Here is a 24,135-nt window from a genome sequence, read left to right on the forward strand (position 1 = left end):
TTAGGGCTGTCAAAAGATTCATCGCATCCAAAATAAAAGTTTGTGTTTACATAATATATGTGTGTACTCTGTTAATTATTATTTATATATAAATACACACACATTCATGTATATATTTAAGAAATATTTGCATGTATATACTGTATATACATTTATATAATCTATAATATATATAAATATAAATGTTTTATATATAAAAATATTTTTTTCTTAAATATATACATGCTTGTGTGTGTATTTATATATAAATAATAATTAACAGAGTACACACACATATATTATGTAAGGTGGAAAATAATCAAAGATATTTGAAATAGAACAAAATCATCTGCTTTGCTGTTGGCAGCCATCATCGTGATCAAGATATTGAAATTGACTCAAACCCCTCCCGCTTAACGCCATCAGACGGGCCAGGTGGAGTTACAAGAACAAAAGAATGGCTGGATGGCAAAAAGGTTTTCGCACCTTTGATTCAATGGGGGAAGTTTTGTCTGATTGGTTACTTTCAAACGTCTTACGGTTTGGTCTGATTGGTCAGTTTTAAAAGAGTCATTTGAGTTTGGGGACATCAGGGAAAAGGATAAAAGAGGATTTCAACTATAGCTCGCTCTCTTTGGATTCTCTGGCTTTCTGTAGAGAGAGCTGCTTTTTAGCTCTCTCTCTCTCTTTCTCTCTCTCTATCTCACAGGTAACATTCTAGGCAGAGGCCTACTGAGCATAATTAAGGGTTTATGTTTACATCTATTTGAAACTATTTTAAGTGTAACCATAACTAAAATCTCTTTTAAAAGGAAACACAAATTCATGTCTATTATGTAATTGACATTTTACATTTACTTGATTGTTAATAAATTGTTACATTTTTGATCCTTTCTGAATTAATCTGTAATTATTAACTATCTCCAATGTGGAACGGTGTAATTGCAACAAAGGGTTAAAACGGAACGATTAAATGTATGATTAACTATCAAATATAAAGGACCAAACAACCAGTTGGCATTCTCTTCTAAATGCGACAACTATGATAAATGGAGTCAGATAAAGAATATTATAATCAAATCCATTCTTCCAGCTGAAACACTGAACGCGTGCGGCCTTCACCGCGGTTCGCTACCGATCCTTGAAGCGAATTCATGCGGTCTTACAATTATGTAAACAAAAACTTTTATTTTGGATGCGATTAATCTTTTGACAGCCCTAATATATATATATATATATATATATATATATATATATATATATATATATATAATTATAAAAATCTGTGCTTTTTATCTGTGATATAAATTTCTTAAAGTCTATGTCTTTAATATGAAATATGAGCCTTGTATGCATCCACTGTGGGGATTTAAACTCCTGTACATTGAAGAAATACATATGGATTGTCATATACATTTATTTAGAAGTATTATTTTTCTTATTTTCTACCAAAAAGTTTAATTCATACTGGAGGCCAGATAACAGAAGTGTTATTGACTTTATGCCAGAGCTGCCCTGGTCTCTGTCTGCCATTGTCTGTGATGTTTGATTACTGTAATATTACAAGATAGTAAGCTACTAGGTACTTCCAATTGAATTAATAAAAACAACCATATTATTTTTTTTCTTTTTAATTTCATTTCTATGAAAAGATTTCCCACAAATTATGTGCTGTGTATTTTCTGTTAATCAAATTAAGACATAATACATAAATTAAAATAATCTTTTAATTTAATTAAACTTTTTTTGTCAAACAAAGTGCCGCACAACTGAGCTTTATACGGTTAAAATTAAGACAGAACAATTTTAATTTATTACTTAAAAAATAAAGTTTTGATTATTATTACATTTGTGTTAGTATTATTAATTGAGACGTATCTAAATTCTACTGTACAACAGTGATGTATTTTTCAAGATAAACCGGACTTTTATTTTGACGTGTTGCCGTTCCTTTGAGTTTCTGTGTGTTTATGATATGACGGTAGTTTTTCTCACATGACACGGTAAAATGCTCATAAAGTGACTCTCAGTGGCTCTGGAGATGACGTTCGTGCGTTCACGTCCTCATATGAGACGGCAGAGATGGAATTATGCGACCGTCTTAGTGATAGTGAGCGCGATAGTGAGTGTGTGTGTGTGTGTGTGTGTGTGTGTGTGTGTGGTAAGCCGCGCTTCTAAAGCATTCATTCGCACAAAGACACGCAGGATTCATATTTAAATAGTCTTTTTGCAGTTTAATATTCACAGACACAAGTCTATATCACCAGATGCGTTCTCAGGTACCGAAATTTGGTACCGATTGATTTAATGTGAATCGGTACACTGTAAAATCCAACAGTTGTTCTTACTAAGACTTTTTTAGTAAACTTTACTTAATGTCCAATAATTTGTTGACCTTACTTGAAACAAGTAAGTAATCTGAACTATTTGCATGCTATGCCTTCGTTACTTAGAAAACTCAAGTAAACATTACTTGACTGGTTTGAGTACCATTTTGCCAAAGCAAAAAAACAAGCGGGTGGACGGGCAAAGTGTTTTTGAGGCGGGGGAATTTTTTCTAGACTTATCACTCATTTCCTCCACTTCTTCTCACCATAATTGTGATTAGTGTTCCCTTTGGTTGGACACTTGGAACTTCATTCATATTATAGTAATTAACTTCCTATTAATGCAGCAATGCAACAAGAAATTGATTTCAAAACAAGGGAAGTAATATATATATATATATATATATATATATATATATATATATATATATATATATATATGTATGTAATATTTGTCCATTAATGATATAGAACATAACTATTTTTCATGTCAAATTATGACCTTTTAACATTTTTTTTGCTAATATTTATGGCATAACCTTTTAATTGAGTTGATATAATCCCTCTATGTTTGTCACAATATCATTTGACCATACTTGAGTGTGTCACACACACACTTCAACATTCAGCATGCAAAACACAACAATGGTAACAAGGATTTTTTTTATTTTTTTTTTATTATTAATACGACCTTTACTATTTTACTTGCTGTCATTATTGGGGTTATACTGACAAAAGACAAATAGTAAAATAAAGGCAAAAATAGTAAAACGAAGCAATTAATTTGCTTCATGCCACAATGCACTCTGGGAGTACACTTCCTCAGATCCCAGATAGAATTAAGTTGACAAAACTTAAACGGTTTAAACTTAAACAACTTAATGCAATTAAGTAATGCTTACTTAATTGAATTAAGGCAACAAGTTTGCACAATTTAATTAAGTAAACTGAACTAATTAGTTTTTACAGTGTACTCGGTAGTACCAACGTAATTCGGTCGGTGCCCTTAAAAGTACCGAGTTCGGTACCCAAACCTACATATTACTAACACACCCTTTAAATAACCCCCAAAAATACTGCGCTATTGACTTTAGTCCAGGTTTTTTTGTTGGTCAATGGTGCAGCCGTTTTCAGTTTCTCAAAATAGCAACGCGCCAACGGTGCGCCTGAATACGCCTCGTTTTAAACCAGCACGCCCATGGGCGAACAGATGGCGTCAGTGCATTTGCTATTTACACAACGTGGCGCTGGGCGTGACAATGATAACTACGTTGGGCTGAAACTAGCAAAAAACACTTGTGTTGCATTGCACCGGGTGTATGATAGGCCCCGCCAAGCTCAAATACTTATTTCTCCAAAAAAACAACGCTTCAGTTATTCTACTTGGAAATGTGTGTTTCGTGTCAGAATGTGTTTATGTTTTGGACCGTGTGATCTCGTCCCCACTGACAATTGACCCAATAGTATTTCAACACTTTAATAAATGGTTGCCAGATGGTGGAAAACACAGTGTATTGCAGCCATGGAAGCCAGCAAACGAACTGGGTCAGAGATCACAGACCTCTCTGGCAACCCACATGAGTTTGGACTGCAGTACCCATTTCAACCACTAGCTGTTGATATTACATACTGTACCTTTAAATGCATTGAAGCCTGATTGCACAGTGTGTTTCTTCGATAAAAGTATGCGTCACGTGACTAAGTGCATTCACGTAGGCAGCACAAACACGGTTCACGATGTGTTATGCTCAGGAGTTTAATACATGTGAAACATAAAAACGAAAAGTAAATCACATTCTTCAAAAAACACATGCAATTATGAAATGAGCGTTTTTAATTGTTGTTCTTTTTTACCGCAAAACAATGTAATCAGTAAGAAAACATGCAAAAGAGTACAAAATCATTCACTCATTCAATAAATTAAATCAATAAAAGTTACACTAATAAATAAAAGTTAAGCAAACACAGTCATATCTGAAAATACACAAGCTACAGTGTTTATCAAATCAGATATGCATTTAGTTTTCATAGTAGAGCTGTAGCTCTCTGGTATTGAATTACGATAAAATACTGTAACACTTTAATTAACAGACCAGTTGACAGGCTCAGATATTGATCTACTGTAGTTCAGTGCTGGATTGTATAGATGCCAGGAAGTTTTTCATTAAGTTTATGATGTCCTGAGCCCATCTCTCTGAGTCTGAATGAACGAACACATGCGCCTATATTGAGAGCATTTACCGTCTCATTGAACTAATCTGCTGCTTTTGAGGTTTCAAACAAATCACAGCTTCGGATTTCAACTAAAAGTAAAGGAAAAGTTTGGCATGTCTTGATCTACCTGAACTCTTCACCTGACTAGCAACATTGGCACTGGAAATGAGCACGCTTATAAGAAATTTAAATCTTCAACGCCATCCTGAACCCTGAAAATAACTGGAAAAAGAAACTTGCTAAGAAAAAGGAGGATGATTTTGACTAGATTACATGACGGTTATAATTCACAACAAGTCCAGTGGATGAATTTTGATAGTTTGGCAAGGGAGACGACGCAGGATGAGGCTTTGGGTTGAACAGTGTGATGTTCATATTTAAGGAATAGTTCACATAGCTATGACAATTGTGTCATTTACTCATCCTCACGTTGTTCCAAACACCCATGACTTTCTTCTGTAGGACACGAAATGAGATGTTACGCGTCCTTTAAGAAGGAAAAGTATCATACTTGCACGAGGAAAAAAAAATAAACTGTGATTTTTTCTGATGTGTGACTGATTTAGATTGAAATAAAATAAAAAAATAATAATATAAAAATATAAAATTATTATTGCTATTATTATATTTATTATACAATTATTTGTTATTATTTTAATAATATTTAATATATTATTATTATATTTAATAATATATATTATTATTACATAATAAAGATAAACAAAATAATAGTTTAATAATAATAATAATAATTGTGCAACTGTAAAATTACAATACTAATATTTATTGTTGTCTTAATTTCTTCATTTTCAAATCATCAAGATTTTAGCGGAGACCTTAAAGGGATAGTTCACCCAAAAATGAAAATTACATAATTTTCTCACCCTCAAGTCATCCTAGGTGTATATGACTTTCTTCTTTCAGACGAACACAATCAGAGTTATATTAATAAAGTCCTGGCTCTTCCAAGCTTTATAATGGCAGCCCAAAATTTTAAGCCTATAAAAGTGCATCCATCCATTATAAAAGTGCTCCACACGCCTCTGGGGTTAATAAAGGCCTTCTGAAGAGAATTGATGGGTTTGTGTAAGAAAAATATCCATATTTAACAAGTGATAAAGTCAAATTTCTAGATTCCCGCGGACCGCCTTCCATATTCAACTTATGTAGAAAGTGTAACACCTCTCGCAGTTCAAAACGCTTACGCTACGTCTGACATCATCGTCACACAAGTTACGCTTTTTCCTTAAAGGGTTAGTTCATCCAAAAATGAAAATTCTGCCATTAATTACTTACCCTCATGTCGTTCGACACCCGTAAGACCTCCGTTCATCTTCAGAACACAAATGAAGATATTTTAGTTGAAATCTGATGGCTCTGAAAGGCCTCCATTGGCTCAATGGCACTTTACACTCTCAAGACCCTTAAAAGGTACTAAAGACGTCGTTACAAAGTCCATCTCACTACAGTGGTTCTACGATAACTTTATGAATCGGCGAGAATAGTTTTTGTGCGCAAAAAAACCCTAAATAACGACTTACATAGTGATGACGATTTCAAAACAAAGCATCATGAAGCTTCGAAGCGTTATGAATCAGTGAGTCGAATCATGATTCGGATCAAACCGCCAAACTGCTGAAATTTGGCGATTCAAACTGCTGAATCGACTCATTGATTCATAACGCTTCGAAGCTTCATGAGGCCGTGTTTTGAAATCGTCATCACTATGTAAGTCGTTATTTAGGGGTTTTTTGCGCACAAAAATGAACGGAGGTCTTACGGGTGTCAAACGACATGAGGGTAAGAAATTAATGACAGAATTTTCATTTTTGGGTGAACTAACCCTTTAAAGCTTCTCTTTTGATGGTTTATAAACACTTCTGTACAATTTTGGGAAGATGGTTGAGCATGTTGTGTTTTTTAAATGCGTATTATAAGTGATCCAAACATAGCTATGCAGAACATTCATGGATGAGATAATAATGTTACGTGTAAATGAACACAGTGCCATGCTTCACTCCGAAACACGCAGCGCATAAATTATGTAATAATTGCACTAAGCCATATTGTGAGTTGGGCAGGGCTACTCATACTCATAAATCATATGGGTTTGGAGTGGCATGAGGGTGAGTAAACGATGAACTCTCCCTATTTTTACATGTAAACTTTCTGTGTCTCATGTCCAGCGGCAGCGTTTCCTCTTATACGTCTCGAGATCCGAGGAGAAGTCGTCCGAGTCACTCTCAGAGGCGGAGTCTGGCCAGGAGGTGTGGCCTGTTGGAGTGTAGGCGGAGTAGAGAACGCAGGAACCGGTGCGTTCCGGTTTATACACAGAACTGAGGTCATTTACCTTACAGCCATCACTGGAGACAGAGAGCGGGGGGTCACAACAAGGACAGTGCTGGCATTCAGGGTTAGGAAGGGAGTTGTGGTCAGAGGGTGAGGAGGGATCAAGGTAACAGCCGACATCCATTATGGAGACGGCGTTTTGATGATGTGCGTCATCTGGACAGGAAGCAGAATCAGGATATATGGAGGCTTCAAGATTATCAAGAGGGTCGTCTTTACCGCAGTAAGAACCAGGGTTATCAGAGAAGGAGCTAGAAATAAAGACGCGCTCAGTGTCAGAGGGATTGCGGGGAGGAAAGGGGCTTGTGTGTTTGTCAAAGTTGCCATCTTCTGTTTGTGTTGTCTTGTCCTCGCTGTTTTCCGCGCAGCCGAGGGTCAACACCCATCCCAGCCGGTTAAACAGCAGCAGACGCAGACCCGGCGGCAGAGGAAGCTCACGCAGAGCCTCGGGGCAGCGGGGCAGCATTTGGGCTAGCTGTGTGCAGCACAGGTACTGCAGTGTGGTGGGCACAGAATGTGAACGGATCAGCTTCATGCTGCTCTTGGCCGCGGTCGAACACACCATCGGATAGAGACGCTTATTTTGCAAGTGAGTAGCTGCTATGCCTGACCGAACCAAAGGAGGAAGAACGATGGATGGATAGAAAGGAAGAAAAAGAAAGATTGTAGTTGTTTGAGTAGGAAATGCAGTCATAAAGGAAAGAAAAGAGCGTCTTACCGATGCAGCGACGGTTCTTGTAGAAGCTCAGGGTGCCGTGCCAGCTGTCCAGATGAACCCCGATTATGGACCCTTGACCGAACCGTGAAGAAAAGTTCACCTTTGACCCCTTATGATGGAGGTGACCTATAACAAGGTAAACGTAGATTCAAATACAAAGATTAAAAACACAAATACTACCAAAAAATGCAGTCCTGCACCGTAAAAACAAAATTGGGCACGGAAAGATTTTTTATTTTGTTGAAAGAAGTCTCTTCTGCTCACCACGGCTGCATTTATTTGATCAGAAATACAGTGAAATATTATAATTTAAAACTGTGGGTAAATATTAAAATGTAACTTATTTCTGTGCTCAAAGCTGTATTTTCAGCATCATTCCTCCAGTCTTCAGTGTCACATGATCCTTCAGAAATCATTCTAATATGATGATTTCATGCTCAAGAAACATTTATGATTATTCTTAATGTTGAAAACCACCTAATATTTTTGTGGAAGCCGTGATATATTTTTTTCAGGATTCTGAAGTGAATAGAAATGTATTTGAAATAGAATTAGAAACATTATAAATGTCTCTTTACTGTCACTTTTGATCAATTTAACGCATCCTTGCTGAATAGAAGTATTAATTACTTCTTTTTTTAAATAAGACTTATGAATGGTAGTGTATATCTAAAACTCCATATAAAGGATTAAATGAGATTTAATGAAGTCAAAATATTACTTTTAGTCCATTTAGTCATTTTAAGGGTTAGATCATACTGTATATCTATTTTTCATTTTATGCACAAATGTGCAGGTTTTACGTTTTTAAATGAATAATATTGAATCAACTGTGAAGAGTGCAGAGGTGACCTCTGACCTCACCTGTGTAGGACAGACCCCAGCTGTCCTCGTCAGTGCCCAACAGACTGCAGAAACTATGTTTGAACTGATCCAGGTTCACTTCTGATGTCCCGATACCAACCATCTGTGCTCATGAACACACAAGATGCATACATAAAATATAAACTTTCTAAAACATTTGTATTAATATGACATTATCAGGAACGTCTTTATAATAATATAGGGTAACACTTTAGAATAATGGTCATTAGTTAACATTAGTTAACTACATTAGTTAACATGAACTAATTATGAACTGCACTTATAAAGCGTTTATTTATCTTTGTTAATGTTAATTTCAACATTTACTAATGCATTATTAAAATCTTGTTAACATTAGTTAATGCACTGTGAACTAACATGAACAAACCATGAACAGCTGGATTTATATTAACTAACGTTAACAAAGATGAACAAAAACAGTAACAAATGTACTGCTCATGGTTAGTTCATGTTAGTTATGCTGCCTTCACGTGCTATCGGAATTATCGTAAATACGAGTTTCCTAGGTAAAAATTGCACATGAACGCCCTCATGATGTCGTGTTTACCACTGGGAAGATAATTTTGATACCCCAATTCCCGAGATGGGCGTGTCATAAGCTTTAAACATGGTGGCCGGGAGAACTAGACTGCTGTGGCAGGTGTGGTTGGTTTTATTGTTTTTTTTTCCAAAACAGCTAGGTCGTCTTGTCTTACATTAATGTAGTACATATTTACATGTAAGAGTAATCATATGAAGCGTATTGTATGTTTGGTACACAGCGAAAATAGCCTGCATTTGACTGAAATTATAGAATCAGCTGAAAGCGGACTATCTGGAATGTTTATATGGTTGTCGGTGCATGGGACACTACATATGTTGTTGGTTTTAATAAGATTTTCCCAATAAATAGGCAAGAATAACCTGGTGTCCACCATGATTACTGTTCACTCCGACAACAAAGCACTTGAATGCAACAAGCTCGTAATCACGACTTCTAAAGTGGAAATTAGGAAATTTCCGATAGCACGTGAAGGCAGCATTAATACATTAACTAATGTTAACTAATGACCATTATTCTAAAGTGTTACCTAATATAGGCATGTAAAGGAGTTTGCTTAGATGATCAGTGTTGTACTTTAGGATCTTTGTACATCCAGTCTCCGTATATCTCACCATATCTGTGCCGTACACCGGTGATGTCATCTTGATTTCCCAGAAGTGCTGCCCGTCACCGATAGCCTTGGCGCCCCTGATGGCGGCGGTTCCACAGCTGTACTCCGAGTGGAAGCTCACCTTCCGGTTAGAGCAGCTCAGAGCCACGGAGGAAGGTTTGCTGTCCTCGTCCCAAACCCAATCACATCCTGAACACAACAATAAACATTCCATGTATTCAGGGTTTATGAAGGTAAATGTAAGAACTTTAAAGACCAATTAAAGCTGCAATATGTAACAGTTTTGCAGAAGAATATCCAAAAACCACTAGGCCAGTGTTATATATTTTATTCAGTTGAGTATTTACAATATCCCAAATGTTTCCAACTATTTGTAAATCGTGAGAAATTGCTATTTTACCCAAGGAACCGGGACGTGTGAGGGAGTCGCCTGTCGATGATGTCATATCTGCGTTAGACTCGGTTTCCGCTTTTATTTTGCAGAAACGCTTTACTCTCAATGCAGTGTGAACAAGTGTCATAGCAGCCGCAGAGAGAAGCACAGAGTAACGTCATAACATCATCAACACACTCAGATGTGTCTAATATGATAAACAGAGCTGCTTTACCTCATACTCATGACCGGAAAAGCGGAAGTGGCACCGGCGACTGTGTCATAATAAAAGTCCCGCTGCTCGCGAGGCATGTGTTGCGTTCATCTTATTAACAATCGCTACATCAGTTCCTCAGCTCCACAACTCTCGGTCCTGCTCTGCTTCACTACAGTAACGTTAATAATCACATCATGAACATGATTTCTGCCCGAGTCCTATCCCGAGTCTTTTCCACCGGCTGAGGTGAAGACCACATGTCCCGAGAGTCTGCGCTCAAACTACGCCTTGTTTTGAACAGGCGACCTCTAGCGGACGGAAAACTTACATAGTGCAGCTTTAAAGAAAATGTAAGGTATACATTGAAGGGAGCATAACACGTCAGTACGTTCTCTAAATGTAAGCACACAAGTTTTATTAGTGACACTTCAACATTTGAAAATTTCCAACAGATCTCCATAACCTTTTTATTAATTTTACAAAAAAATTGCTTAAAGTTTGAGATAAGAAATCTTGTGAAAGTGATTTTATGATTAAAACAAGAACAAATATCTGCCAGTGTGTTCATAAAAATCAACTTAATTCAAATGTAAGTCATTTTCATACCCGATGACAGATATATTTGTTCTTGTTTTAACTTGTTCTCTTGTTGGAATTTGTACTGGAAAACAAAACTCATAATTTTTTGCAGTTCATGCAATTTAATTTAGGACCCTATGAAATCTGTTTTATAGTTTATTCTGTTTAAATTTTTCTGGACTCTGCTTTAAAGGAACCTGCCAACTTTTTGGGACTTTATCTTATTCCCTGTATCCCCCAGAGTTAGATAAGTCCATACACACCATTCTGATCTCTGTGCCATAACTCTGTCTGACACACCCACCACTAGCCTAGCTTAGCACAAAGACTGGAGGTAAATGGCTCCAGCTAGCCTAGCTTAGCACAAAGACTGGAGGTAAATGGCTCCAGCTAGCCTAGCTTAGCACAAAGACTGGAGGTAAATGCCTCCAGCTAGCCTAGCTTAGCACAAAGACTGGAGGTATATGGCTCCAGCTAGCCTAGCTTAGCACAAAGACTGGAGGTATATGGCTCCAGCTAGCCTAGCTTAGCACAAAGACTGGAGGTAAATGGCTCCAGCTTGCCTAGCTTAGCACAAAGACTGGAGGTAAATGGCTCCAGCTAGCCTAGCTTAGCACAAAGACTGGAGGTAAACGGCTCCAGCTAGCCTAGCTTAGCACAAAGACTGGAGGTAAACGGCTCCAGCTAGCCTAGCTTAGCACAAAGACTGGAGGTAAATGGCTCCAGCTAGCCTAGCTTAGCACAAAGACTGGAGGTAAATGGCTCCAGCTAGCCTAGCCTAGCACAAAGACTGGAGGTAAATGGCTCCAGCTAGCCTAGCCTAGCACAAAGACTGGAGGTAAATGGCTCCAGCTAGCCTACTGCTCAATAAGAGACAAAATAACACCAACATTTTCCTATTTACATGTTGTGATGTGTGTAGTTATATCGTGTACGAAGACAGACGGAAAAGGAAAAGTTGTGATTTTCTAGACTGATATGGTTAGGAACTATACTCTCATTCCTGCGTAATAATCGATGAACTTTGTGCCGTACCATGAGCGCAGAGCGCAATGATATTACACAGCGCCTGATCATTACACAGCGCCTTTTTATCAATATTGTAAACAGTTGTGCTGCTTAATATTTTTGTTTATTTCAGGATTTTTTAACATAATAAATGTCTTTACTGTCACTTTCGGCCATTTAACGCGTCCTTGCCCAATAAAAATGTTCATTTCTTACTGACCCCAAAATTTTGAAGGGTCGTGTATGACGAAGTGCAAATCATATTTTCTTAAGTCAGCTTATTGTGATGTTGTCTTTAGTGTCCAAAAGCTTGATTGCCCGATGAATCTCACCCTGCTCTTCCTCTCCACAGGTGCAGCTGAGGGTGTTTGGGCTGATCTGGGCGTCCGAGCTGAGCTCAGTTTGAGCTGGACACTGGCAGAACGACTCGCCCGTCACGGGCACCACTGGGGGCATCTCCGCTGGCACACACACCGTCACGGCCTCGTACCCTGTAGAGCCAGCCTCCGACTGCACACACACACACACACACACAACCAGTCAAGCATCTCTCTCAGAATGCCCAGGTCACATTTTAAAATCAAAAGCAATAATATTTAGCATTAAGCAACTCAAGCCTATGGAGATTATTTCACGATCTCCTCCAGTAAGAGGCACATTAGAGCAGGGCTGCACACGCTGTGTCACTGTAAACCGTTCATCTGAGACTCTGATTGGCCAGATGCCCAGGTAATGTAAAGCTGGTACTGGTTAGCTCAAAATAAGCAGACGGAAATAACCGCAGCACGTGTAGAGTCACACACACTCATGCTCACCTGAGCTGCGGCCGCCTGTTTGTCTTCTGGGCTGAGGGGCGTGGCTTCAGTCTCCGGGACATTTTCACTGACAACATACAGATTCCAAGACATTCCTGGAACACAACAACACAATGAGGCTGTTAATGCTGTCTGACCGTCCATCCATCCATCCATCCATCTATCTATTGTTCTATCTATCTGTTTGTACATCCATCTATCTATCCATCCATCTATCTATTGTTCTATCTATCTGTTTGTACATCCATCTATCTATCTATCTATCTATCTATCTGTTTGTACATCCATCTATCTATCTATCTATCTATCTATCTATCTATCTATCTATCTATCTATCTATCTATCTATCTATCTATCTATCTATCTATCTATCTATCTATCTATCTATCTATCTATCTATCTATTGTTCTATCTATCTGTTTGTACATCCATCTATCTATCTATTGTTCTATCTATCTGTTTGTACATCCATCTATCTATCTATCGTTCTATCTATCCATCCATTCATCTATCTATCTGTTTGTACATCTATCTATCTATCTATCTATCTATCTATCTATCTATCTATCTATCTATCTATCTATCTATCTATCTATCTATCTATCTATCTATCTATCTATCTATCTATCTATCTATCTATCTATCTATCTATCTATCTATCTATCTATCTATCTATCTATCTATCTATCTATCTATCCATCCATTCATCTATCTATCTGTTTGTACATCCATCTATCTATCTATCGTTCTATCTATCCATCCATTCATCTATCTATTGTTCTATCTATCCATCAACCCATCCATCTGTACATCCATCTGTACATCCATCCATCTATCTATCTATCTATCTATCTATCTATCTATCTATCTATCTATCTATCTATCTATCTATCTATCTATCTATCTATCTATCTATCTATCTATCTATCTATCTATCTATCTATCTATCGATCGTTCTATCTATCGTTCTATCTATCTGTCTGTACATCCATCCATCTATCTAATGTTCTATCTATCTGTCCGTCCATCCATCCATCCATCCATCCATCTATCTATCTGTCTGTACTTCCATCCATCTATCTATCCCTATATCTTTCCATCCATCCCTCTATCTTTCCATCCATCCATCCATCTATCTTTCCATCCATCCATCCATCCATCTTTCCTATTCATCCTTCCATCCATCTATCCATCTATCTTTCCATCCATCCATCCATCTCTCTTTCCATCCATCCATCTTTCCTATTCATCCTTCCATCCATCTATACATCTATCTTTCCATCCATCCATCTCTTTCCATCCATCCATCCATCCATCTTTCCATCCATCTATCTTTCCATCCATCCATCCATCCATCCATCCATCTATCTATCTTTCCATCCAGCCATCCGTCCGTCTTAATTCTTAAAAAAGCTTAATTATTTCAATGTACAGAGAGGAATCCTCAGGTCTTTTTACAAATCATTTTTTGAAAGTATCTTGTATTTTTTCTTTTATTTGTTGGTTTTCGTCACTGGTTACAAGGTATTGTTAATATGTGCTCAAATTATGGGAGTTCCCTTATGAAGCCTTACATCTGACTATGGACAGCAAGTGTTGAGGATGGCACACAATAATAACAGGAGACAGCACACACACACACACACGTTGCATTTGGACTTTGAGTGGATGCCCCTGGGGCGACGTTTAAGGACAATTTGATGTTCTGCAAATCTATCTATCTATCTATCTATCTATCTATCTATCTATCTATCTATCTATCTATCTATCTATCTATCTATCTATCTATCTATCTATCTATCTATCTATCTATCTATCTATCTATCTATCTCTCTCTCTCTCAGTAGATGCTGCAGCTGATCTGTAGTTTCTCAGTCCTGTATCCGCTGACTCTCAGATGTCCGGCTTTGCCTTGAACTTGTTTTGCATTGACAGACTGACTCGGCTGACACTGTAGCCTACTTCTGATTGCTCCATTTGCCACGGCTGGAAACCTGAGACTCTAGTCTTACATGCTTCATGTGATCTGCTCAGATCGCTCTGATGTTTACACTGTAAGAGTTCTCAAAACAGCCCATGAGAGTGACGAAACTTTAAAAAACATCACCAGACCAGGCTGGCACAGCAGAAAACACTATCAAATCTGAGCTCTTTACACGAATACCGGTAAACACAGAAACTGGTATGCCCTTGTGTTGTTTTTTTTCACACATCTGATTTATTAAATGATTATAGGTTATGAAAGCATTTCAAATGTTTCTATACCCCAGATATCAATGTATAATTGGATAGAAAATCCTAATTATTTCTGTCCTAATGTGCATGCGACACAGCCAGGTGTTCGCTAATTGATGGCTAATGTGTATCCAAAAGGAGAATCCTGCCCTGGATACCTCCACCAACTGGCCCATCTTTACTGTGAGCTTCTGAGAAATGCAATGGCGCAATACGTTTGCATTACACTGGCATACGGTAAGCACATTTCATCTGCATATTCATAAAAAACAAGATTGTGTAAGAAGCAATGTGAGAGGGGATGATGCTGGTAACACAACATCAATATTTTAAGTCATTTATTTGAATATATAAAGGAAAATGCATATTTTCACTTACATATTCCTGCACTGTGACTTAAGTGCAAATACTGAATGCAGTAAATTATAATATGAGCTCATAAAACAGAATGCATAATAATTCTGCACAATTGTGCATAAAATTAAGTATAGCATGTCACAGCTTGACATTATTATTTAGCCTGTTATTATTTAGATCAACAATTTTATGGTGAATATGTTGATAAAACAGCACAATCATGTAAATATGAATTATAGTTAAAACACTGAAAACAACTTCTGACATGTACAAAATATTAACAATAGTAGTTCTACTAAATATAACAATATGAAATATACTTAATATTAGCATAATACCAATACACATTAATAATGATCAATTTTGGGTCAAATATGAACAAACACAACCGTTAAAAATGTAACCCAACGGCTGGGTTTGTCCACATTTGACTCAAATTTGGGTTGAAACAAGCATTGTTTAGAGTGTGTATAATGATTATAATATCTCAACAATTATGATTAAGTAAGAGTTATTAAAATGCATTATTATTACTATTATGAACAAGAAAACGTCTTTACATCCTTGACAACATTTTAGACTTCTATCTACTGTTTCCTGAAGGCACCAAGAGTCACACGAGAATCACTTATAATACCACTTTTTTCCTAACTACAGGTATGACCTAATTTGCATATAAACTCACATACCTTGTTAATGTTTCGTAGAGTTGATTTCCTCTGCTTTAAACGCTCGTTTCCATCCGGAGCTGGTGTAAGTGATATAGTAGCTTCGTGTCAGTGTGTTGACCTACATCTACACACACCAAACACACAACATAACACCGGCCAGTCATGAATCACACTATGGAAAAGGCGTAGTTCATTAATATTAAATAGCTCATGAAGTCGTTGCTTAGTAACCTTGCTAATTAATATTCATAGTCCGAGCTGGGCGCCCACTTACGTCGTCTCCTTTCAGCCAATCAGTTATCCATATTGGGTAAACGTCTTGTTACGTAGTTAATATTCATTGTACAACGCTTTCGCCATAGTAGGACTCGTAATTTGACAGACGGAACGGGTCGTTCTGTCTATCATCCTCATTAAAGGCCGCTTTAAGGATCAGCGCGCGCTGGCTTTCCGTCAACTTTACCTTAAACGACAAATTATCTGACCTACAGAACAACATGTAAACATCAATGACGTGTGAACTCAAAAGCCTGCACAACAGGCTGGTATTATAATATAAAAACAGTATTTTCGCGTATTTGATAACAACATTAATACACATAATTACTGTTAATGAATAATTATGCGTGAATATTTCACCAGGCTGAAAACTTTAAATACTACAAGACAATAACATGGGCGTGACTAAGTCGGCTAAATGACCAATAGTAATGAGAGACGCTCTGTACTCTAGCATCTGATTGGACGAGCTTGTCCTTAGGCGGGATCAACAACGCAGAACGTCGTTATTACGTATGACAATGCGGAAGTAAAAATAAACCAACATGGACCGCAGCGGTAAGTGCGAGCACTTAAATTAGTAGTATATTTAAATACTGAATCACTTCTCAACTGTACATTTACGTTGTCATAAAATGAAACAGAGTAAAAATAACATAAACGCAATAATACAGGCATTTTGAAATCAGTATAATAAAAAAATAACATGTTTTTGGACGTTTCTGTGTAGTTTAGGAACCACAACAATGTCATGTTTTTCTGCTAGATTGAAAATATAGTGTTTTTGTTGGACATTTAACATGATGATATGTACATGGTATACATATATAAATACCACAGTATGAGCTCACAGCATGACTGCATGTCTTTGAGTTGAAACGCAAGGCGATGTTTGTCTCAGAGAAAGGGAATCTGTCTGAGGTGAAGCACGTGGTTCTGGTTCTGTCTGGGAAAGGTGGAGTGGGCAAAAGCACCATCACCACTGAACTCGCGCTAGCGCTCGTACATGCAGGCAAGAAGGTGACACTTCTTTCTCTTCTCTTCTGTTTATATTGATTCTATTCTGCTCCATTTTATGTTCTTCTCTACTGTATTCTATTCTTTTCTGTTATCTTCTGCTTTATTATATTCTGCTGTTTCAATTATATTCTACTCTATTTTTGTATTTTCTGTTTTGCTCTATTATAATAAATGTTGCCCCTTTTCTATTATCTTCTGCTCTGTTTTATTCTATTCTACTATATTCTACTCTATTTTAGTATATTCTGCTCTATTTTGATATATGTAAATGTAGCTCTTTTCTATTTTCTTCTGCTCCATTTTCTTCTCTTCTGCTCTGCTGTATTTATTATACATCTGCTCTACTGTATTCTGCTATATTCTGCTCTGTTCTATTATATTTTGCTCTATTCTATACTATTCTGCTCTATTGTAATATTTTACTATATTCCATTATATTCTGCTGTTTATTCCATTATATTCTGCTGTTTATTCCATTATATTCTGCTGTTTATTCCATTATATTCTGCTCTTTTTTGTTCTATTCTGTTCTATTTTAATATATTCTGTTTTGCTCTATTATATTATATTCTGCTCTTTTCTATTATCGTTTGCTCTATTTTATAATTTTCTGCTCTATTTTAATATATTTCGTTTTGCTCTATTTCTATTATATTCCACTCTATTTTATTCTATTCTGCTTTATTTTAATATATTCTATTTTGCTCTATATTATATTTTACTCTATTTTAATATATTCTATTTTGCTCTATTATATTATATTTTACTTTACTCTATTTTAATATATTCTGTTTTGCTCTATTATATTATATTCTGCCCTTTTCTATTATCGTTTGCTCTATTTTATTATTTTCTGCTCTATTTTAATATATTTTGTTTTGCTCTATTTCTATTATATTCCACTCTATTTTATTCTATTCTGCTTTATTTTAATATATTCTAATTTGCTCTATTATATTATATTTTACTCTATTTTAATATATTCTGTGTGCTATATCGTATTAAATTGAGCTCTTTTCTATTCTATTCTGCTCTACTTTATTCTATTCCGTTCTATTCTAATCTATTTTAATATATTTTGTTTAGCTCTATTTCTATTATATTCCACTCTATTTTATTCTGCTCTATTTTAATATTCTGTTTTGCGCTATTATATTATATTCTGCACTTTTCTATAATCGTTTGCTCTATTTTAATGTATTTTATTTAGCTCTTTTCTATTATATTCCACTCTATTTTATTCTGCTCTATTTTAATATTCTGTTTTGCGCTATTATATTATATTCTGCACTTTTCTATAATCGTTTGCTCTATTTTAATGTATTTTATTTAGCTCTTTTCTATTATATTCTACTCTATTTTATTCTATTCTGCTCTATTTTAATATTCTGTTTTGCTATATTCTATTATCTTCTGCTCTATTTTAATATATTTTGTTTTGCTCTATTTCTATTATATCCCACTCTATTTTATTATATTCTGCTCCATTTTAATATATTTTGTTTTGCTCTATTTCTATTATATTCCACTCTATTTTATTATATTCTGCTCCATTTTAATATATTTGGCTTTGCTCTATTTCTATTATATCCCACTCTATTTTATTATATTCTGCTCCATTTTAATATATTTTGTTTTGCTCTATTTCTATTATATCCCACTCTATTTTATTCTATTCTGCTCCATTTTAATATATTTTGTTTTGCTCTATTTTATTATATTCTGCTCCATTTTAATATATTTGGCTTTGCTCTATGCTGTTCTGCTCTTCTCTTTGATCTTCTGTTCTGTGTGTCTGTATTGAGTGACTCTGCTCTGTGTTCTGGTTTGATGAGGTGGGGATCCTGGATGTGGATCTGTGTGGTCCCAGTATCCCGCGGATGCTGAGTGTGGGGCATCCGGAGGTCCACCAGTGTGATGCGGGATGGGTGCCTGTGTACGCAGACCCGCAGCAGAAGCTGGCCCTCATGTCCATCGGCTTCCTGCTGGAGGATTCAGACGAGGCCGTCGTGTGGAGGGGGCCCAAAAAAACAGGTCTGACCTGTGACCTTTAACAGCTGGAGTTTTTTTACTTTGGTACCTGATGTGTTCCCGTCTCATGTCCCCGACCCAGCTCTGATTGGGCAGTTTGGTGCCATCCATTTGCTCAAATAGCAAAAGTAAAACGCCACAATAGTGATTTCTCGACTTTCAAAAAGAGGGAAAAAATATAGCGAGATTAATAACGGCAGTCAAAAGAGAGAAATATAGAAACACCCACCTTACTCACAGCAGCGGTAACTTTTTTTTTTGTAATTTGATGTAAAAGTACTAAAATACAAAGTTTTAGTGTTATAAATGTACATACAATTTAGAAAAAACAAAAAACGTTGCAGGATTTACGATATTGATGACCGTTAAAACGCGTCATCACAGACTGTACCGTGCTCATGAACACAGCACCGCGCGTGCTCATGAATATGCGCAAGAAATTTGCATACAAACGGTTTCACGATTTATCAATAACTTGATTCGTACACAAAAGTACTCGGTGTGTCCTTATAAATGTGTTAAACGATATATTTAATCTTCTTAAATAGATTTCTTTGAACTTGTTTTGAGGATATCACACTTATTGGCCGTGGTAAAAACAGGGCGGAAAGCCCATATATGGGCATGGTCTGGGCGTATTCTATGCAAATTACTAATCTCGGACACGTGATTGCTCACTGGAAATATTCAAAATTCGCTCATATTATTATGAGCATGGCTTAAAATAATACAATGAAATAATACTTAAAGATGAACGGAGGTCTTACGGGTGTCGAACGACATGAGGGTAAGATATTAATGACAGAATTTTCATTTTTGGGTGAACTAACCCTTTAATTGTTTTTAGTGAAAAACATACTTGTATTAGAACCTTGGATCATATAGAATAACAAGATGAATCGCATTTAACACATGAGCCGTCGTGTGGAGGGGGCCCAAAAAAACAGGTCTGACCTGTGACATTTAACAGCTGGAGTTTTTTGACTTTGGTACCTGATGTGTTCCCGTCTCATGTCCCCGACCCAGCTCTGATTGGGCAGTTTGTCAGTGATGTGGCATGGGGCGAACTGGACGTTCTGCTGGTGGACACGCCCCCGGGGACCTCAGACGAACACCTGGCCGTCGTCGAGAACCTGCGCAAACATAAAGTGGACGGAGCCGTGCTGGTCACTACACCACAGGTAAACACACACACACACACACACACACACACACACACACACACACACACACACACACACACACACACACACACACACACACACTCCTGTCTGCTGAATAACATGCATGAACCCCCTTTGAAATGTCAGGCAGTGTCCACAGGAGATGTGAGGCGCGAGATCACCTTCTGTAAGAAGACCGGCGTGAAAATCCTGGGCATCGTGGAGAACATGAGCGGCTTTGTGTGTCCACACTGTTCTGTGAGTGTAAAACACACACAGCTGTACAGGGAAATGTCTCAAACAAACCAAATAACCGATTTAAACATTACACTGATGTGTGTTTTTCAGGAGTGCAGTAACATTTTCTCTAAAGGTGGAGGTGAGGAATTAGCCAAGCTCACAGGATCTGTGTTTCTAGGTAATGTTGTGTTGTTCCTCTATTCACCACTTGATGGTGCACATCCTCTCATTGTGTGGGACAGGATAGATTAGAGACTTTTGTATGTGTCAGTAAATATAGTGGGGTCCAAAAGTCTCTTACATACATGGGCGTCGGAAGCAAAAAAAATGTGGGTGGGTCCTCAGAAATATTTTACTGGAGTAGATGCCAATTACATTAAAGAGCACCTGTTATGGCATTTAAAATGTTCCAAATATTGTTTTAGAAGTCCCCAACAACAGTTTTGCATGCATGCAATGACAAAAAAGACTTTAGTTTTCTTATAATATGTATTTATTTTTACCTGTTTTGACAGCGATTCTCAAATGATTCCTTTAGTGATTCACTTTTCAAAACTCCGCCTTTACGTGACGCTAATCTGCGGTGATTGGTCCGATGACCCAGTCAGTTGTGATTGGTATAGTCTGTGCAGATATTTTCGGAAACGGAACGCCCATCAAAGTCTTATAGTGACAGTAATTTGTTAATATGTGTCAGGAGTTATTAATATGAAAACCGCGTCGGAACCGTTAGATTGTAATATGAGCCTCAGCTGATCTCATTCATAAAAAAACTCCTCTATTCTCCTCACGAAGACTCGCGACAAATCAACATCCCTCAGGGCTTTTAGTTCAAAAGTGTGCAGATGAGGAGACATATTGATAGATTCTCATATGTCTGTCAAATTTCTAAACAGAGGAGTATTTTTTATTCAATACTTCCTCAAAATGCGCAGATGTATCCTAATCATGAGCGATTGAGTCTCTTATGTGTTGTTTTCAATTCATACTGGCAGCCGGAGGGCGCTCTGTGCACATGTAGTCCAAATATGATACAGACAGACGAAGAAGATACCATGTGCCATAATAGAAGTCCATAATAAAAGCTTCCTGAGATCGCGAAACATGCAAATAGAGACATTTGACGATTAAATAAACACACAATCGCGACAATGTATGGTTTGTCTTCAAGCCACTTAGTCTTCAAATGCTCATCCTTGGGCAGATGAAAAAAGTTTGCTTTTGAGTCGCACTTCAGAACACAGCGTCTCGTCGCCATGATGTTTTCTAGTTTTCACTGGCGTCTTGGAGCGCAATAAGTGGGCGTATCGTATTCAAATAACTTGACAAGTTGACGTCATCTAGTCAGAGAAAAAGCTTCGGTCTTCTAACGATTCTTAAAAATGACTCAGAGTCGACTCTTACTTTTGAAAGAAAATAACTATATATACGGTGCACTGTCATATTTCAAAATTTTGAAGGATGTTTTTGTTCACTTAGATCTATGTTACACACTACATGAAAGGTAAATTTCAAAATTCCATGATAGGTGCTCTTTAAGTACAAATATACCGCTTTGCTTGCTGAACGTATAGTTCAGAAAGACAAAATTACGGAAATTGCCATATCATTGAGAGCGGCAGTAGTGTAGCGCTTGCATCAATGTTTTAAACAGATACTTGTGTCAATATTCAGATAGCAGTCAGTCTCTGTGTGCTCTTGTAATGGTCTGGTAAGACGCACGGCATCAAGTTTTGACACAAATCGACCCGTGGTTCGAGTCCGCCTTTCGCTGAACTCAATCTTCTCCCTTTTCCCATCACATATCAGATCGGAAAGGCATTTATTTTCAATAAAAATGACGAAAATATTAGAAAAGTGGAAATAAAGCGTCTAACAGGTGTTTAATAATAAGTGTTTATCGATTAGGGGTAAACAGACATGTGCTGAATGTTAGAGACGATAAAAGTGAGTGGGTCCAATATCATTGATCATAAAAAGTGGTCACATACACATACAATGGTTCCGACGCCCATGCTTACGTACGGAAAATACCATTTTAGAAGCATTTTGACTGTATATATCACAGATCCTGTGGTGTCTAAACGCATGTAATCCTGTGTGTGTAGGCTCCGTCCCGCTGGATCCTCTCCTGACAGCGAGTTTAGATGAGGGCCGGGACTTCCTGCAGGCGTTTCCCGAGAGCAGCACATACACCGCCATCTGTGATATAGCCAACACGCTCCTCAGCAGCCTGGACGCCTGAACACCACAACACTGACACATTCATGCCATTTGTTATGAGAGAATTTATCTGTAAATGTTTTTTTCTATTCATTAAATATGAAGATATTAGATGTTATTGACTGCAGTGTTTCATACTGGTGCAACTTAATAATAAAAACTAAATATTAAACAAACTTTGTGTTCCTTGTAGCTATATGTAAAAAAAAATATGACTATAAACAATGAAAAGCAAATGATAGGCATGTTTTTAACACAAGAAAAATGCAGCAACTTTTACCCGTTTTTATGTCCTTCGTCTTCATCACATAAACAAGGACAAGTAAAAGATATTATTTAGTCTTAACCCTCCTAATATATCACCACACAATTTAATATTTTTAAATTTAGCTTGAAATGGAGACCCTTTTCACATTTCCAGGTTTTTCAGAGCGCAAGTCGTCATAGTTGGGTTTATTAATATAGTTGTGAATGAGAAAATACATTAAATATATTTTTTGTGTGTCCATTTACTCCATTAGCAAAAGTAAAACGCCACAATAGTGATTCCACAACTTTCAATAATAGGGAGACAATAGAGAGAGATTGATGACTGCAGTGAAAAGAGAGAAATATAGAAACACCCACCTTACTCACAGCAGCGGTAACTTTTTTTTTTTGTAATTTGATGTAAACGTAATTAAATACAAAGTGTTAGTGTTATAAATGTACATACAATTTAAAAAAAAATGAAAAAACAAAAAACGTTGCAGGATTTACGATATTGATGACCGTTAAAACGCGTCATCACAGACTGTACCGTGCTCATGAACACAGCACCGCGCGTGCTCATGAATATGCGCAAGAAAGTTGCATACAAACGGTTTCACGATTTATCAATAACTTGATTCGTACACAAAAGTACTCGGGGTGTCCTTATAAACGTGTTAAACGATATATTTAATTTTATTTGAACTTGTTTTGAGGATATCACACTTATTGGCCGTGGTAAACACAGGGCGGAAAGCCCATATATGGCCATGGTCTGGGCGTGTTCTATACAAATTACTAATCTCGGACACGTGATTGCTCACTGGAAATATTCAAAATTCGCTCATATTATTATGAGCATGACTTAAAATAATACAATGAAATAATACTTAAAGTGCACCTAATTAGTATACTTAATTGTTTTTAGTGAAAAGCATACTTGTATTAGAACCTTGGATCATATAGAATAACAAGATGAATCGCGTTTAATATATCCGAGGTCCCAGATTTAGTTAATTAAAACCTTGAAAACAAGCTTTTTTTTGTCA

At 36.8% G+C, this 24,135-nt stretch overlaps 2 protein-coding genes across 4 annotated transcripts; one reads left to right on the forward strand and one right to left on the reverse strand.

Moving 5' to 3' along the window:
- Window positions 1–5,291: 5,291 nt before the first annotated feature.
- Window positions 5,292–16,022, reverse strand: spsb3b (splA/ryanodine receptor domain and SOCS box containing 3b). The gene is made up of 7 exons (XM_079805525.1): window positions 15,900–16,022; window positions 12,619–12,713; window positions 12,136–12,313; window positions 9,628–9,815; window positions 8,452–8,554; window positions 7,588–7,713; window positions 5,292–7,475 (listed from the first exon to the last, which is right to left on the reverse strand). The coding sequence occupies exons 2-7, from the start codon at window positions 12,709–12,711 to the stop codon at window positions 6,697–6,699; spliced, it is 1,467 nt and encodes a 488-aa protein (XP_079661651.1). The 5' UTR covers window positions 12,712–12,713; window positions 15,900–16,022; the 3' UTR covers window positions 5,292–6,696.
- On the forward strand, window positions 13,977–23,010 carry nubp2 (nucleotide binding protein 2 (MinD homolog, E. coli)). Of its 3 annotated transcripts, XM_079805528.1 has the most exons (8): window positions 13,977–14,784; window positions 14,992–15,090; window positions 17,062–17,180; window positions 19,016–19,214; window positions 20,238–20,392; window positions 20,522–20,632; window positions 20,723–20,792; window positions 22,723–23,010. In XM_079805528.1, exons 2-8 carry the CDS (start codon window positions 15,057–15,059, stop codon window positions 22,857–22,859), a joined length of 825 nt encoding a protein of 274 aa, XP_079661654.1. In that variant the 5' UTR covers window positions 13,977–14,784; window positions 14,992–15,056; the 3' UTR covers window positions 22,860–23,010. The 3 variants fall into 3 exon arrangements, with proteins under 3 accessions (XP_079661654.1, XP_079661653.1, XP_079661655.1); XM_079805527.1 differs by having other exon boundaries at window positions 14,303–15,090; XM_079805529.1 differs by lacking the exons at window positions 13,977–14,784; window positions 14,992–15,090 and adding an exon at window positions 16,245–16,718.
- Window positions 23,011–24,135: the final 1,125 nt, after the last annotated feature.

The sequence above is a fragment of the Gobio gobio genome, assembly GCF_949357685.1.
Source record: "Gobio gobio genome assembly, chromosome: 23".
Lineage (NCBI taxonomy): Eukaryota > Metazoa > Chordata > Actinopteri > Cypriniformes > Gobionidae > Gobio > Gobio gobio.